The 17,394-nt window shown below is 49.6% G+C and overlaps 1 protein-coding gene across 2 annotated transcripts in view; it reads left to right on the top strand.

The window, feature by feature from the left end:
• Positions 1–1,755: 1,755 nt before the first annotated feature.
• Positions 1,756–17,394, top strand: part of ttc9b (tetratricopeptide repeat domain 9B) — a 31,363-nt gene continuing 15,724 nt past the window's right edge. For both annotated transcript variants that reach the window (XM_069907909.1, XM_069907910.1), the window contains exon 1: positions 1,756–2,498. In XM_069907909.1, the coding sequence (XP_069764010.1) occupies positions 2,000–2,498 (499 nt within the window). In that variant the 5' untranslated portion in view covers positions 1,756–1,999. The remainder of the gene's footprint in view (positions 2,499–17,394) is intronic.

The raw sequence follows: 17,394 nt of genomic DNA, 5'->3' as shown, positions 1-17,394 counted from the left end.
CACAAATAACCTTGAATAAAATCTGGAATGTGCATTTTAATTACAGGTGAATCGATTGATTACAAATTTAAAACTGTGGAGCACAGGGGCAAATAAAGGGGAAAAAATGTCTGTCCCAAACATTATGGAGGCCACTGTACCTTATCAGGAGGCCACGTACAGACTTGATGTTTTCTAATGTTTTTGAATCAGGCTGTTATGTTGATTGATGTAAGACCAGAGATCACCATTCCAAAATGAATCAAACTACACTCATGGTGCAAGAAAACCCCAGCGATTACAAACAGATGGCTTAGAAAGTCATCTCAGATGAACATGGCTGTCGTAAATAAGCTTTAGTTTGGAACACATGCAGTTGAGTGGAAGGTTGGAGTGTGAATTGTCAGCTGAATGCCTTGCAATCCTGTGGGTACTGGCATTTTCTGAGCTGCCAAGTGCCTGTCACCTTCACTGCAGCAGGAAGATGGGGACTCTCGATGTTGCAGCCTGCTGGGAACTCGCTGCCCCCTGAGCTGCTGAGAGCAAACGATGAGGTCCTCAGCAAAATGTTTAGACTTTTAAAAAAATTAATTGAGATGTGATTGTCAGGGATCTGGGTTGTTAACCTGTTGGATATACGAGTTCAAATCCCACCAGATCAGATAGAGATTTAAATTCAATGACACAAATCTATATTTTTTAAAATAGCATAAATGGAATTCCAGGAATGGAGTTGAAACAATTCATCTCATTCACTGGTATCCTTCAGGAAAGAGCTAATCTGGCCTGTATGGTTCTCCAGGTCCACGATGTCAGTACTTTGCATTGGCATAAGACCCCCAGTGTCTGGGAGTGTCAGTGGGACCAATTGAAATAGAACAGAATGGAAATGCCTAGGAATTTCTTCAGCCAGAGGGTAGTTAATCTGGAATTTGTTGTCACAGGTGATTGTGGAGGCCAGGTCATTGGGTGCATTTAAGACAGAGGTTGATAGGTTCTTGATTAGCCAGGTTATGGCAGTGGTCCACACCCCACCCCTCACTCACATGCCACCTTAAGTAATTTCTTACTAACCACAGAGCACCTGGTAACATTCGGCCCACCAGCCCCTGCTGCCCAATTTACACCTACAACCCCCAAGGTGGGAGGGAACCGGAGCCCCCGGGGAAACCCACGCAGATGCGGGGAGAACATACAGACTCTTTACAGATTCGCTGGCGCTGTCAGGGCGTTACACTAACCGTGCCTCTTGTGCTCTGTGGTTAGAAAGGAATTACTTAGTGACGGGGGGGGGGGAGTTGAGAACCACGAGGTTATGGGGAGAAGGCCGGGCAGTGGGGTTGAGTGGGAAAACTGGATCATGATCCAGTGGGGCAGACTGGATGGGCTGAATAGTCTGCTCCTCTGTCTTATGAAAATCCCAGTCTCTGAGTAAGGAAAACAAAACTTCTGGGGGTAGGGGAGTGTTGTATCCATTTGAAATCTGTTAAATGTTGTAATTCTGACATTTATATTTCTGACAGGAAATATTCAGGAGGTCAGACAACATTTGAGGGAAGGTCGGCGAACTGTCTGTGTCCACGGATAGCCGAGTATTTTCACCTTTCCTTGCCTCGTTTGTGGTCCTCGGTGGGCGCAGCTTCACAAACGCCCTGTGGGGCTATGTAGAGTTAAAATAGAAATTCGCTGCTCCATCCACATCGAGGTCTTACGTGGAAGCTATTGCATCCTTGCAGTGCCTGTGGTGTGTGGGTGGTGGGTTAGCCAGCGCTTCACTGTACCCGTTCCAGTAATTCCAGCGATTATTTCACGGTCGCCCCAGCCCCAGGTGGAAGGGGAGGGGGCGGGTTATAGACAAACGCTCTCAAGGGTTAAACAGGAGAAGCGGCAGCCGCTGCAGTGGAGTGCCCAGGAATTGCGCGGCGTGAGATTGCGCTGTCCGCGGTGCTGAAGGACAGCTCGGTTCACCAGGACCTCGCCAATTAGTTGGGTTCAATCAACAGGACGGCCGCTCTTATTGATGCACAGCAAATTGTTACAGACCATCAAAAGGCGACAGGTTTCCGATCTTGCAAAGAATGCTGCGCCTGTAGGCGAAATGGAAAGCAAATATTCCCCCAAAGCGCAGGGGAGCGTGGGTCAGAGGCAGCCCCGGACAGGGGCGAGGGGAGCCGGCCAGTCAGCGGCCAGCTCCCGGGACCCTCTCCGGGTTCCGGCGGGGGTCCCCGATGCCAGGATCCCGGCTGCAGCCCACCAAGGAGAGGGCGAGAGCGATAACGGTTACAAAATCCAGAAAGCGGTGGGCTTCAAGATCGAGGGGAACCAGTGCTACCGGGAGAAAAAATTCCGCGAGGCTATAGGCAAGTACCACCGGGCGCTGCTACAACTCAAGGGAATCCGAGTGGGCGAAGCTCGGGGCGAAGACGTGAATGAATTGCGCAAAGGACGCGCCAGGCTGACAGAGGAACAGAACCGACTTATCGAGAGCACCGAGATCGACTGCTACGACAGTCTGGCCGGTGAGTGCTCTCTTCTCATCTCCACCCCCCCCCCCCCCCCCAGTCCGAGTAAGCACCTCTTCCAGAATGTGCTCCACGGTCTCAGCAAGAACCCCGCTTAATTTCGGGGCGATTATAATTCGCCCACAGCCCCATTGTGGTGTAGGGCTTAAAAAAAAAATCACGTAGTGTCCACCGATAATTAAGTGTTTCCTCTCCCCCCCCCCCCCCCCATACACACACACACACATCTAGTATCAGGTTGACGACGGGGAATTTCTGCCCTTCCACTTACACACGGGATACGTGGAACCTCACTCCGCGAAATACCGGGCTGAGGGGCTGGACCATCGTTCACTGGATGTGCTCAGGCTCAGAGCCATCCTAATTGTACATGAGGGGGGGGGGGGGGGGGTGGCGGGACACCACTCGCCGTCCGGAGAGAAGAGTTTATCCACAAGTGGACCTCTCTGTGACAACAGCTCAGCTCTGGTCTCATGATGTTGAAATGACATGGAAACGGCAGGTCCGAAATGCATTTGCAGTCTTCATTTCTGGATGTCCGCTGGATGCCACGACCTCTGCCCGTCTGAGCAGGGTGGTTGAACCTGGGCTGGGGACTGGGAGCCACGCGGGTGCAAACTCGAACCCCAGTCAAATTACTCCTTCTGGAATGTGTGGGATGGTCTTGTTCTTTCCAATCGCTGATAACCCTTCGGTGATAATGTCACAAGGCAATGTAATCACCCTCCCTGCTATACTGTAACACTATCCACACCAGGACACCAATGGTAACACTTGTCACTTGGGGTAATTCCCCTTGTCTCTCACTGTGATCTTCCACGTGTTAGTTCTCTGACTGGAATGAACCTTGTGTGATATCCCCAGGCTCTTGTGCATTCACTGTCATTTCCCTCACTATGGGTGGTCAACAATGCAGTATTCTGTTTAATACGTCCATCTGTGCAAACTTCAGGTTCAAGTGTGATCAGCCTGGTGTCCCCAGCACCCGGCCACCAGGGTCAGAGGATCACAAAAGATTAATGCTAGAGCAGCTTGAATTAGACCCCGAAAGGATGAAAAGCAAAGAGGAGCTTAACAGGGGGTCGTCTCAAGTAATATAATAGCAGCGGGGTCAGAGTGAAAAAAGTTATAACAAGGGGCATGACCTGAAATTGGGGAGGTCTGTTAATTTTGCCCAAATCCCCCTGCCTCAAGGAAAGAGACCAATTATTTATCTCCCACCACCTCAAATAAGGTCAAACACTTCAGATCGACCAAGTGTTGGCTCGCCTCATGTAGTTCAGTATCACACCCTACATAACACCTCGAGAAGAATGCCAGTTGATCTGGAAAATTTTATGTGAGGCATTAATCTTCAATGCATTGTAAAATCCCACAGCAGTTCCAAAACACTTCACTATTAATTTCACAACCCTTAACTGGGTTTATGTTTTTAAAAAAAATCTGTATTCTGATCATGGGGTTTGGATACAAATTAATCTTGCATTGTACCTTGTGGCACTTGGACCATCTGGACAATAGTGCACAATAAGATTATCCATCAGATTTTTCTGGCCATATTCATGTAAGAATATAAATCACTGCCAACGTGGCACAAGTCATTTTGTCGATCCTGGTTCCTCTATCATTTTATTTCAATTACATACTTTTAACTTGACGTGCTAGGAAAATCAATGGCCCTACAAGCTTGAGAAGGGAAAAATCATTCCTGGTTTTCCATTTCAGAACATCTGAGATGTCCTTCAAAAAACATTCCCTTACCCACATCTCTATTTCCAGCTCATCTACACTGGCCCCCTCCGCCCCTGAGATGCAACAAGGGCAGGATTCCCCCTGTCCGCACCTCTGCAAATATCCTCTGCAATTCCCGCCAATGCTATTCCACCACCAGACTCCTCTTTCCCTCTCCTCCCTTCTCCCTTCCTGGAAAGTGAGACAACTTTTCTTCAACTATTTGTTCCTTCTCAAAGTCACAGGTTTAATCGTGATCGCATCCTCCCTGTGACTCCGGGGTTCCTCCAGGTGCTCCGGTTTCCTCCCAACATAGCAGGTCATGTTAGTCGTGAGGTAAATTTGAGTAGCAAACACCGGAGGGCGTCTGGACAAGGTTAGGGGAGGCGTCAGAGGTAGGTTTGTTTTTACACAGAGACTTGTGGGTGCCTGGAATGCCTTGCCGGGGGTTGTGGTGGAGGCTGGTACAACAGGGGCTTTCAAGAGACTCTTAGACCAGGGTTATGGGTGTGAGGAAGGGAAGGGTTAGATTGTTGAATAGGTTTCTATCATCGTGGGCCAAGGGATCTGTATTGTGTTGTTATGTTCTACATCAGACCTTGGTTAGACTTGGAATGAATATTGTGTTCAATTCTGGTCACTTCATTTCAGGAAAGATGGAGACACTATTAGAGAAGATTTACAAGTATGTTTAATACACAGAAATGGAGAAACTCAGCAGGTCCATCGGATGCAAATATATCTGCAATAAGCAATGTTTTGGGCCTGAGCCCTTTGAATGAGGTATGAGAAAAAAGCAGACAGGCAGCTGAATAAACAGGAGGGAGGGGATGGGGACGAAGGGACACAGGTCAACAGGCAACACCGCAGATTGAAATGGGTGGTGGGAGGGCAGAAGAGGAAAAAGCTGAGAAGTGATAGGGGATAGGGCTAACTCTCTGAATAGAGAGGTAAGGGGATGGAGAGGTAGAGGAAAGGACATAGAGGGATGGGGGGAAAAGGAGAAGGGGAGGAGCCTAATGGAAACTGGAGATGTTAATAGTCTGGTTGGAGAGTGCCCAGATGGAATATCAGGTATTGTTCCTCCAAATTGTGGGAAGCCTTGGTTTGGCAGTGCACAAGGCCATGGACAGACATGTCAGCAAGGCAATGGGGCAGGGAATTGAAATGGGGGGACACTGGGAGGTCCATGCAATTGTGACAGAGAAAGCCAAGGTGCTCAGCGAAGCAATCTCCTGGTCTGCTCCCAGTCTCTCCGATGTAGAGCACTGGATGCAGTAGACAACCCCTGCAGATTTACAAGGAAAGTGTTGCCTCACTTGGGAGGACTGTTTGGGGGCCCCGAATGATGGTGATGAAGGAGGTGTGGGTGCATTTCCTACAGTCACGGGGGGGGGGGGGCGGGAGGGATGAATGGATGACTGAGTCACGGTGGGAGCAGTCCCTGCGGAAATCGAAGGAAGGAGATGGGAAGATGAGTCTGGTGGTGGAACAGCATCGTAGGTGGCAGAAACTGCAGAGGTGTGGACAAGGGGAATCCTGCCCTTGTTGCATCTATGGGCAGAGGGGGCCAGGGCAGATGTTCTGGAAATAGAGATGCGGGTAAGGGCTGAGTTAATGATAGTAAATGCCACGCTCTTTGAAGGACATCTAGGACATTCTGAAATGCAGAGCTGATGGGGTGGAGGCAGAGAAATTGGAATCCTTACAAGGGACAGGGTGCGGAGGTCATGTTGACTTTGAGGGTTGGTAAGTTGATAGAAATGTCTCCAGAAAGTTTGTCTCCTGAGGTGGAGGCAGGGAGATCAAGAAAAGGGGGAGTGTTGCCAGAGATGGACCAAATGAATCTGGGATCCAGGTTAAAGTTAGCAACAAAATGGATAAATTGACAAACTCATCATGGTTGCATGAGACAGCATCAATGAAGTGGAGGAAGGGTTGAGGAGCCTTGCCTGTGTAGGCTTGTGGCATGGATTGCTCCACGTAGCCAACAAAAAGATGGGCATAGCTATGGCCCATGTGGGTTCCCATGGCTACTTGGTGAAAGTGGTTTGAGTCAAAGGAGAAGTCATTGAGAGGGTGACGACAGGTTCTGCCAGCCGGAGGAGAGTGATAGTGGAGGGGGACTGTTGTTGAGAAAGAAACAAAGGGCTTTGGAGTAGGGGATGGAGATTGGGTGCCCTTTGTGAAAATGAGGCCGTCGAGTCCAAGGAACTGGTTGAAATGATGGAGGGCTTGTGAAGTGTGGGTGTAGATGGCGAGGGACTGACCAAGGAGGACAATATGGAGTCGAGGTAAGACGATGCTAGTTTGAAAGGGCGGGAGCTCGCGGAAACAAATTGGGTTTGTGGAACTTGATTAAGAGATAGAATTCCAAGTTGGGGGAACAATGAGGTTGGAGGCCACAGGAGGGAGATCAGAAATGATGAGGTCAGTGATGGAGCGTGAGACGGTGGCTTCATGTTGGTTGGTGGGGTCCTGTTCAGGGGGTAAGTAAGAGGGGGTATGTCCCCCTGCCTCGGCAAAGAAAAGGTCCATGTGCCAGACCACAACAGCACCACCACCGCCTGCAGATACAATAGCGGGGTGAGGATTAGTGCGGAGGGCAGAGCGTTCTGAGGGGGTTTAGGTCAGAATAAGTAAGGGGAGTGGTGAAGGTTGATGCCTTGGCAGCAGTTGGAAATATAAAGTTCAAGAGCAGCCAAATAGGGTGTCCAAGAGGAGGAAGAATGCGGGTCTTCACTGGGGGAGGAAAATCCTGGTGGAAGTAGTAGGCACAGAGACACAGGTGCGTGGAGGAGAAGGTGGTCTTATAACGGCTACTAAAGTAATACAAACACATGCCAGATTAGTCAACTCAAGACCGACTTTATTCAGGTTTTACAATGTTCTTTTATACCCCGCATGCCCCGTTCTCCACGGGACAAGGTGGGACGTTGCTATTGGAATGCTTTTGATCCACAGGACCGGCAGGTTTAAATTGCTCCTTGCGAGTGTCCTGCGCCTACGGGCAGGATACTCAGTGGGACACCGCGCCGTTCTCCAGCACGCAGTACCGCTCTGTTAGGTAAGTATTCACCTGTTTGTTTCTTTGTTCCGCGCTCGCTCAGCCCGCTACATCCCATCAAATTTGTCGAGAGAACCAAAGAGAGTACCAGTCCTGAGATCCTGGTGGTGGGGGGCATGGAAACGGAGCAGTGGCAGTGGAGGCAAGTAGCCAGGCAGGAAGCAAGTCTGGGTAAGAACATGGTTGTAGAGCTAGAGAGCGAGAGGGAGCCTCTCGCAGAACTCCCTTCAAAGAGAGGAGGAGAATGTCTTCAGGGTGGGCATCCCTCAAAGAGACTTCACGGTGGAGCAACCCAAATGGAGTGAAACAAAATTGTGCAGATGCTGTAGTTTAGTACACAAAAGTGCTGGAGAAACTCAGCAGGCCAGGAAGCAAATACATGTAACCAGAGTTACAAGGATGTTGCCTGGATTGGAGGGTAGGTCGCGTGAACTTGGTCTTTTCTCCTGAGATTGACGGAGGATGAGGGGTGACCTGACAGAGGTGTACAAGATGATTGATGTGTGGATGACCAGAGGCTGAAGTGGCTAACACCAGGGGGCATGGTTTTAAGGTGCTTGGAGTAAGTACAGGGTCGGGGTGGGGGTCGTAAGAGGTAAGTTTTCACGCAGAGTGGTGAGTGAATGGAATGCGCTGCTGGGAACAGTGGTGGAGGCAGGTACAATAGGGTTGTTTAGACAGAAACAGAGGAAAATGGAATTGGGAAGTTCTAGGCAATAGGTAGAGTAGGTTATTATGGTTGGCACAACACTGTGGGCCGAAGGGCCTGTACTGAGCTGTAGTTTTCAATGTGCTATGTCGTAGGTTAATTGGGCACTGTAAATCTAGTGGGTGAAGGAAGAAAGTTCAGATTTATTGTCAGAGAACATTCATGACATCACATACAACCCTGAGATTCCTTTTTCCTGTGGACGAGGCAGAATGACCACTTATTGGTAGCGAAAAAAAAACTGTACTTGAGGAGCTATGTAAACAAACTGTACAATTCAGAGAGGAAAAGAAAACACAAAGTGCAAAATTAAGAGTCCTTAAATGAATCTCTGATTGAGTTTGTTGTTGAGGAGTCTGATGGTGGAGGGGGAGCAGCTGTTCCTGAACCTGTTGGGTGCGAGTCTTGTGGCACCGATACCTCCTTCCTGATGGCAGCAATGAGAAGAGGGCATGTGCTGGGTGGTGAGGGTCTTTGATGATTGCTGCTGCTCTCCGATGGCAGCATTCCCTGTAGATGTACTCAATAGTGGTGAGGGTTTGGCCTGTGATGTCCTGGGCTGTGTCCACTACCTTTTGCAGGGCTTTACACTCAGGGGCATTGGTAGTGAGTTGAACTTGGAGAGGATAAAGTGGGATCAATATAAATGGTTGGCACAGTCTTGCTGGGCTGAAAGGCCTGTTTGTGTGCTGTATTTCCCTCCAGCAGTTTCCCATCTCTTTACAGAATGCACCTCTGGCATGAAGATATTTGCTGAGGTAGTTGTGTTGAAGAGGTGTAGGGGCTGTTCCCAGAGACACACGATAGGACATTGACTTCTTCTGCTTATCTACCAGTCTGTCTGGTCTGCCCGAATCTCACTCGTATCCTGGAGCAAAATACTGATGGCAAATCACCACTGCAAAATAACTCACCCTAAGGTCCCGGACTATGTGCTGATGGACACAGTGGGTCTGACACTGCTGCTGTCAGGGCTTCATGAGGAAAGGCCACGGTTTCTTTCTTTAGACGTGCAGCACGGTAGCAGGCCGTTTCGGCCCACGAGTCCGCGCCGCCCAATTTACTCCCCACGCCCCCGGTGCGTTTCGAATGGTGGGAGCCCCTGGGGGGGGGGGGGGATCCCATGCAGACACTGGGAGAACGTACAGACAGCGCAGGTTGGAACCCAAGGTCGGATCGCTGGCGATGGAAAGGCGTTGTGCGAAGCGGGGCCTCCTGCGCACTCCAACTTGTGTTTAACCCCCCCCCCCCCCCCAGAGAAGAATTTGTAAACCATTCACAACTGACAATGTGCCTGATGTGAAGTGATGAGAAAAGGAAGACGTTATAAAAAAATATTGAACGTCTTATGCTCAGTGCTTCGGATAATATGCATGAATATGTTTTGAAATATAAGAAGGGACAGAGATAAGATGGGGGAGGAGACACATGAACTCACGTTTCACAAGGTGACGTTCGAGGGAGAAAGGAACTGATCATTGAAATTATAACTAACATTTACATAGCAGAATAAAAAGATTAATAATTGAAAAATCAATCTTCTGCAGTTTGACAGTCTTGAAATGTGCATTGTTCCATTGATTTTAACTTCACTTCCAATGATCGCAGCAACACCAGTAGAAATTCACTGCTTGTTTACTGTAATCTATCTAAACACAGACAGTTGTGACCTGAGGAAGGACAGATAACCCCCCCCCCCCCCCCCCCCCCGGCTAGGGAGGCACGATTGGCGTGGTGGTTACAGCGCCAGCCATCGGGACTGGGGTTTGAATCCCGTGCTTTCTGGCAGGATCCTGTGTGTTCTCCCCGGGGACTCCAGTTTCCTCCCACCGTTTGAAACGTACCGGGGGTTGTAGGTTGATGGGGTGTAAATTGGGCGGCGCAGGCTCATGGGCCGAAATGGCCTGTTACCGTGCTGGATAGCTAAAGTTAAGATTTAAGTTTAGTGAGAGCTGAACTGGCACAGTGGCCACAAGCCGGGGCTTGGGGATGCGTTGATGAGGCAGAAACTGCTCACATTCTCTCAAATGAGAGGAGATCAAATCAAGTTTATTGTCATCTGATTGTACAAGTACAACCCGACGAAACAGTGTTCACCGGTCACGCAGACACACAACTAGACATAGCTCACCTACAGACAAACAATACATATGCATTACAAGTATTCAGATATTCAAATAAATAAATATTGTTTCACAAACAGGGTTAGTGTGAACAGATCCTTTGGTCGTTCAGCGTTCTCACTGCCCATGGGAAGAAGCTGCTCCTCAGCCTGGTGGTCTGATCCTCTGTATCTCTTCCCCGATGGGAGCAGCTGAAAGATGCTGTGCGCGGGGTGGAAGGGGTCCTCAGTGATTTTGCGCGCCCCCTTCAGTTAACGATTCCAGAAGAGCTTGACGAGGGAGACTCCAGTGATCCTCCCTACCGCTCTTACGGTCTTTGAAGCAGAAGGAAGACTGGTACATCTCACAGTCTAGGAACTTCAACAAGCAGTGAAGTATAACCATTGTACGCTTCCACCAGCGTTGTCTCCGCTCCATCCTCAACATCCATTGGAGCGCTTTCAACCCTAACGTCGAAGTACTCGAGATGGCAGAGGTCGACAGCATCGAGTCCACGCTGCTGAAGATCCAGCTGCGCTGGGTAGGTCACGTCTCCAGAATGGAGGACCATCGCCTTCCCAAGATTGTGTTATATGGCGAGCTCTCCACTGGCCACCGTGACAGAGGTGCACCAAAGAAGAGGTTCAAGGACTGCCTAAAGAAATCTCTTGGTGCCTGCCACATTGACCACCGCCAGTGGGCTGATATCGCCTCAAACCGTGCATCTTGGCGCCTCACAGTTTGGCGGGCAGCAACCTCCTTTGAAGAAGACCGCAGAGCCCACCTCACTGACAAAAGGCAAAGGAGGAAAAACCCAACACCCAACCCCAACCAACCAATTTTCCCTTGCAACCGCTGCAATCGTGTCTGCCTGTCCCGCATCGGACTTGTCAGCCACAAACGAGCCTGCAGCTGACGTGGACTTTTTACCCCCTCCATAAATCTTCGTCCACGAAGCCAAGCCAAAGATACAGGGTAGCCAGTTAACACAGCAAGTGTTGGAAGCTGAGAGAGGCCTTGCAGAAGTTTATGACATCATGAGAGATGTAACTAAGGTAAAGGGATACAATGTCGTTTCCCGCCCCCCCCCCCCCCCCCCACCACCGGGCAGGGACTCTAAAGTTATAGAGCAAAGGTGTAAGGTAAGAGGGGAATGATCTAAAGGGAATGATTTATGTTGAACAAGCCGACAGAAGAAGTTGTAGAGCTGACTACCATTAAGGTGTTCAAAAGACGTATGAACAGATATGTGGACAAAAAGGGGTGAGAAGAGTATGCGCCAAATGCAGGCTAATGGGACAAGCCCAGATCACTAACTCAGTCAAGTTGAGGTAGGGAAAAAATGTATCGCGATCACTTGCACGTCCAACTCCTCTCGACTTGTAGCACGATGGACGGCAGTTGTAAACCTATGGGGGGGGGGGGTGGGTGGAAATGACATCTAACTTAAAGAGTGAATATGATACTTTTGTAAAGGCCTGGCAGCTACACCCAGACCACACAGGGGCCCAGATACAGTAATAAAAAGGGGTAGAAAAGTAACTATTATATATGGAACGTAGTTTCCCCAACCATACTCTAAACACCTAAAATACATGTAAGGTGTAACCGTGAACGGATCTATACGGCTGGAAGGGGGGGTGTTGTGTTTGAGAGAAAAAGTTTAATATATATTTAAAATGTCACTATGTAAAATTTTTGAAAATAAAATATTCAAAACATAGACAAGTTGAGCTGAAGGGCCTTTTCGGCATGGAACGGCTTGATGACTCTCCCACCAAAACGTATTCCATTGGGTGTAAGCGATGTTGGCACGTTTGGATCAACTTCTGGACTGAACTTTTTACTGTGAAGCACCCTTACGGTAAGAGATTAGACCTGGTATTGTAACCGGTTGCACTGCTCAGTGTTGCATCATCTGTCCTGTCTAAAGACGGCTTCCAATCCCTTGCAGAGCAGGCTACGACAATAGAATTCTCTTGATCTGGAAACTGGTGGCCGTGCAGCCCATAAAAGGAGCGATGAATTGCCCGCTCAATTTCCGACCCATTGGAAAGGTTTAATGGTTCAATCACAAAGTTCCCGTCACCACTGACATCGCATTTGATTCTCGTGGTGAGTCTGCTTTTGCTTCTTCACGAGACCCCGAGCGTGTCGTTGGTGCAGAAAGCACCATGAGGGTGGGAAGATTGAGAGCCCACTGCTCTCCTCTCCGGACACCCGTGACCAGGCACAGTTCAAAGGCCATCTACAAATTTTCCAGTGGCATTCACAGTCGTCGGCAGAGTCACAGGCGGCAATGAGCAGGAGGGGGATAGACCAGCTCACTGAGTGTTGTCAGAACAACAACCTTGCACTCAACGTCAGCCAAACCAAGGAAGTGATTGTGGACTTGAGGAAGGGGAAATCAGATCAGTCCTTGTGGTGGGGTCAGCAGTGGAAAGGGAAAAGAACTTCAAATTCCTGGGTGCCAGCATGACTTAAGATTTATCCTTGCATCTTTATGTTATTGCAATCATGAAGGCGAGTTTGAGATTCGGGACGTCACCGAGGACACTTCCAAATTTCTACAGGTGTACCGTGGGGAGCCTTCCGACTGGTTGCATGACTGTCTGGTCCGGACAATGCACAGGACAGGGAGAGGCGACAGAGAGCTCTGAAGTCGGCCAGCACCCACTGATCTTCGCTCCACTGGCATCTCAAGAAAGCAGGTTCTATCATCAAAGACCCTCAACACCCAGGCCATGCCCGCTTCTCACTGCTCCCGTCTGGGAAGATGCCCCCAACTAGTGCGCAATTCAAATAATTTCTCCAGCACCATTCCAAGGTACTCGGCCTGGAGTGAAGCAGGATGGCCCCTCGGAGATGGCAAAAAGAGAGAGAGGCAAGCACATGTGACACCCTTTATCATATTGGAGGGCTGGGGAGTCCAGCCCACGTAATCTACAGGTGACCAATGGCTCGGTGCCAACATGGTCCAATTGATTACAAAGGCCAATGAATACAAAGGTACTTAAAGGGGCCAATGTGTCAGGGATGGGTGGGGTCAAGCCTTGATTGGCAGGTGACATGCCTTCCGATCAGGTAATGGGCAGTGCTGTCATGCAACAGCCACGATCCTCCACAATGTACCTTCCCAGTGATGGAGGGAACATTTAGGATAGAGGTTGCTTTGTAATGGTGGCGTGGAAGATATGACACTCCTCCAGTCAAGTGGAGAGTAGAAAGGGGCGGGGAATTGGGTGAGTGGGCTGGGTAAGTGCCAGGGCACAGGATAGGTCTCCTTTGCTCATCTGGCTACATTATCGGTGTTTCTGATTCAGTTCAATTTCTGAATCCATTCTCACGATCTCTTTATACCATAATGCTCTTAATGGCCAACTTCTCTTGGTTTCTGATTACCCTGAGATGGAAAACTGCATGCATTAATATTTCAGGACACAGCCTGTGTTTATTTGCAGGGTGATTATGGAACAATCCCTTGGGTCCATAGTCATTACTGGTCCTGATGTGGATTTTCCAGTCTTGTTATTGGAGCCGAGGAGAAGGCTGGCGTGTATGAATTTGTGCTGCAGGAGATTGTGGATTCAAGGACTGTGCAGGGAGGAGGGACATGGGTGTGGGTATGTAAGCCCTGCCCCCCAATATAGGTACACTACCCTGTATGCGAAACACTTGGGACTAGATGTTTTTTGCAATAATGGAACCAAGCAGCCCAATAGCGTCAGTAGCGTACCTGCATCAGCAATTAAACTACCACAACAAACAACGGCAGGCTTTTTGAGCGCCAACATGACACTATAAGTGGAAAATTCACATGAAATGTTTGGTGCTTACAAAAGAAGATAAATGCAGTACCAAACACTAGAAATTCTCCTCGACGGCTTTTTCAAATGTTTCCTCCAATGTCATCTGCCTTATTAACTTTGGGTTTTGTCTTTTGCCGCGGATGGTCCCCGACATCTCTCACCGCCACCACTGGTTCCCCGACACCTTCCCACCTCCACCACCGGTCCTCAGCATCTCCCACTGCCACCCCCAGTCCCCAATATCTTCCCATTGCCGCCACCGGTCCCTGACACCTTCCCACCACTGCCACTGATCCCCGACATCTCCCACCGCTGCCACCACTGGTTCCCCGACACCTTCCCACCACCGCCACCAGCCCCGAGACTTCTCCACTGCTGCCACCAGTCCTGACACCTCCCCACTGCCAGTCCCAACATCTCCCCTCTGCCACTGCTTGTCCCCGACACCTCCCCTCCTCCGCCGCTGGCCCCTGACTACGACCCCTGCTCCTGCCCGGGAGCCCGAGGCGACCTCTTCAAAGCGAACGGCACCACCCCCGATGGAGTCACCATCCCCGACTCCGGCTGCAGCCGATGCTGAGGACTTGGACCCAGCTCTGTTTGGCATCTTCCCGGTTTTTTTTTTAGTTATTGTTATCAAACTGGCACCAAGATTGAATCTTTCTCGACTTGTGATGTCATGTTGGCGCTAAAACAAGTTTGGTTTTTGGATCTTTTCTTTTTTTGGAATTTTGGGTACGGGGATCTCGACTGGCATCGTGTGTGTTGAGTCATCTGGCACAAAAACAGGCCCTTCAGCCCACAGTCCCTGCTAGCCATCAACCACCCACTAACTCGAGACTCATTTCTCCCCGCATCCCCATCGATTCTCCCCAGATTTTAGCCCCCATCCACACACTGGGGGGCATCTTACCGCTGGGGGGCATCAATAAAGCCACCAACCTGAACGTCCTTGAGATCTGGGAGGAAACCAGAGCACCTGGAGGAAATCACTGTGGTTTCCAGGGGTGGGGGGAGCATGTAACCAAAGGTCAGCATTGAATTTGAGTCTCTCAAGCTGTGAAGCAGCCCCCTGTGCGCACTGTGCCATTACACTGTGTTTTGTGGTCCTTCTTGCAAATTATTTTACGTGTTTTTACTTGTGTATATATAAGAGCCTGTGCGTGTGTGTGGAGTGGTATATGTGTGCTTACATGTGGGTGCGTGCACGGGCATGTGGGGCGGGGGGGATTGAACTTCATTGTATTTGTTGGGTATCTGTACATCTCACTAATTAAGGACCTCATTATTTATTGATGTGGTAATAACTTAATGTGCCTGGGGTGGAAACTGCTGCAATTGTAGTTTACGTGGGCCTGATATGGGTGGAAACTCACCAGCACTTAAAGATTGCGAATGTTCATCGTGTCTGTTGGATGATCATTACATATTAAATTCATTTCACTTACCGACTCTACATAAAGAGTTGTAAACATCCTCAATTGCATGCAAGCCAATATCTTTAGCATAAAACGTGGAAACCACAGGCCAAGGTGGATTTATGCATGCGAGTTTGCCAAGTCCAGCTGGAGTAAAGGAACTGGAGAAATACCTGGTGGCCCTGGCTCCGATCCTCCTGGATCTCTTCCCTGACGGGAGCAGCTGAAAGATGGCGTGTGCAGGGCGGAAGGGGTCCTCAATGATTTTTCAGACAACGATCTGGGTCGATCACGTCAATGGGAGGGGGGAACTAGGTTTAGAATGATTTATCGACTTTCCTTCGGCCTTTCTCTGCCCTATTTCCCCATCCCCAGTCCCTTTGGCCACCATCAACCTCATTTCCATCCCACAGCCTTCATCCACTCTCTAGATCTTATCCCCAACCACATGGCCTGAATCCCAGGTCCTGTCCCCACACATCACTCTGCCATTCGTCACCACTGGCATCAATGAATTTAATCAGAATCAGGTTTACTCTCACGAAAATGTCACAGAAATTGTTGGCTTTGCGGTGGCAGAATTGTGCATCCCAGGATGTAAAAATAGTTATAAATTACATTTCCATATTGCACCATTTAAAAGTAACTAAATTAACGGAAAAGAAAAAAGCGAGGCAGTGTCTTTGGTTCATTGTCCGTTCAGGAATCTGATGGCGGCAGGGAAGAAGCTGGACGGGTACCACTGACTGTTTGTCTTCAGGCTCCTGTACCTCCTTCCCGATGGTAGCAGAGGTCATGGCCTGGGTGGTGGGGGGGTCCTTGAGGATAGAGGCCGCTTTCTTGAGACACCCCCCCCCCCCGTAGATATCCTTAAGGGAGTGAAGACTGGTGGCCGTGATGGCACTGGCCGAGTTCACAAGTTTCTTCCTGACCTGTGCATGGGCACCTCTGTGCCAGGCAGTGATGCAACCAGTTGGAATGCTCTCCACAGTACACCTGTAGAGATCTGCATACCAAATCTTCTCAAACACCTAACGAAATATAGCTGCTGGTGAGCCTTCTTCAAGATGGCATCGACATGATGGCCCCAGGATAGATCTTCAGAGATGTTGACACCTAGGAATTTGAAGTTCTTTACCCCCTCCACTGCTGGTTCATGTCCTGATTTCCCCCTCCTGAAGTGTACAATCTGCTCCTTGGTTTTAGCTAATGGTTGTGGCTGTGACACCAATCTCCCTCCTGTACAATTCCTCATCGCTCTCTGTGAATCTGCAGACAACCGTGGTGTTGACGTCAAATTCGTCAATGGCATTCGAACTGCGCCCGGCCGCACAGACGTGGATGGAAGAGGGAGTGGAGGAGGGCGATAAGCCTGTGTTGATTGTCGGTGAGGAGGAGACGTTGTTTCTGATTCGCACTGACTGTCGTCTTACAACGAGGAAGTTGAGAATCCGTTTGTGGAGGGAGGTGCAGAGGCACAGGTCTTGAGGCTTGAGGGGATGAGGTGTGGAAAGCGGAGCTGTAGTCAACGAGAAAAATACAAGGGGAGAATGAGGAACCCTTTCTTTAAGCTAGGATGGTAAGAACAGTTACAAAGAACCGTGCTAGTCTTCAGCTGGTTGGGGGGGGGGGGGGAGGGGGTGGGCGGGGTTTGCTATAACATCTGAGCATTGGCTGTATCTTTCAAATCATAGAACATTCCGACAGTGAGATGCTGTTACTAACATTATGGAGGCACGCTGTCACTGATATGCACATCACAAGGTTCCCCTGTTGGTCTCAGTAAAGTTGTTTGAGACGTAAAAATTGACCAGGAGGGCGTGGGGAACCCCGAGCCTCAGAGAGTGCCATGGGATCTTTCACGTCCATTTCCATGGGGTGGGAGATGGGCTTTTAACGGTCCCTCCAATAATGCAGCACTCCTTCAACGTCAGCCTGGTGTTTGTCTCTGGAGTCCGTAAACTGTCTGGAGATCTCCGGGTGTTGCCCAATGCCTTTCATCACGATCTGGAACTTGGGGGTGGGAGGGGGGTGGCAGGCAAGGGAGTGGGGCTGAG

The sequence above is a fragment of the Narcine bancroftii genome, chromosome 13 (genome assembly GCF_036971445.1).
Source record: "Narcine bancroftii isolate sNarBan1 chromosome 13, sNarBan1.hap1, whole genome shotgun sequence".
In the NCBI taxonomy this organism is placed as follows: Eukaryota; Metazoa; Chordata; class Chondrichthyes; order Torpediniformes; family Narcinidae; genus Narcine; species Narcine bancroftii.
Note: the sequence above shows the minus strand (reverse complement) of the source record. Positions and strands in the feature narration are given on the sequence as shown.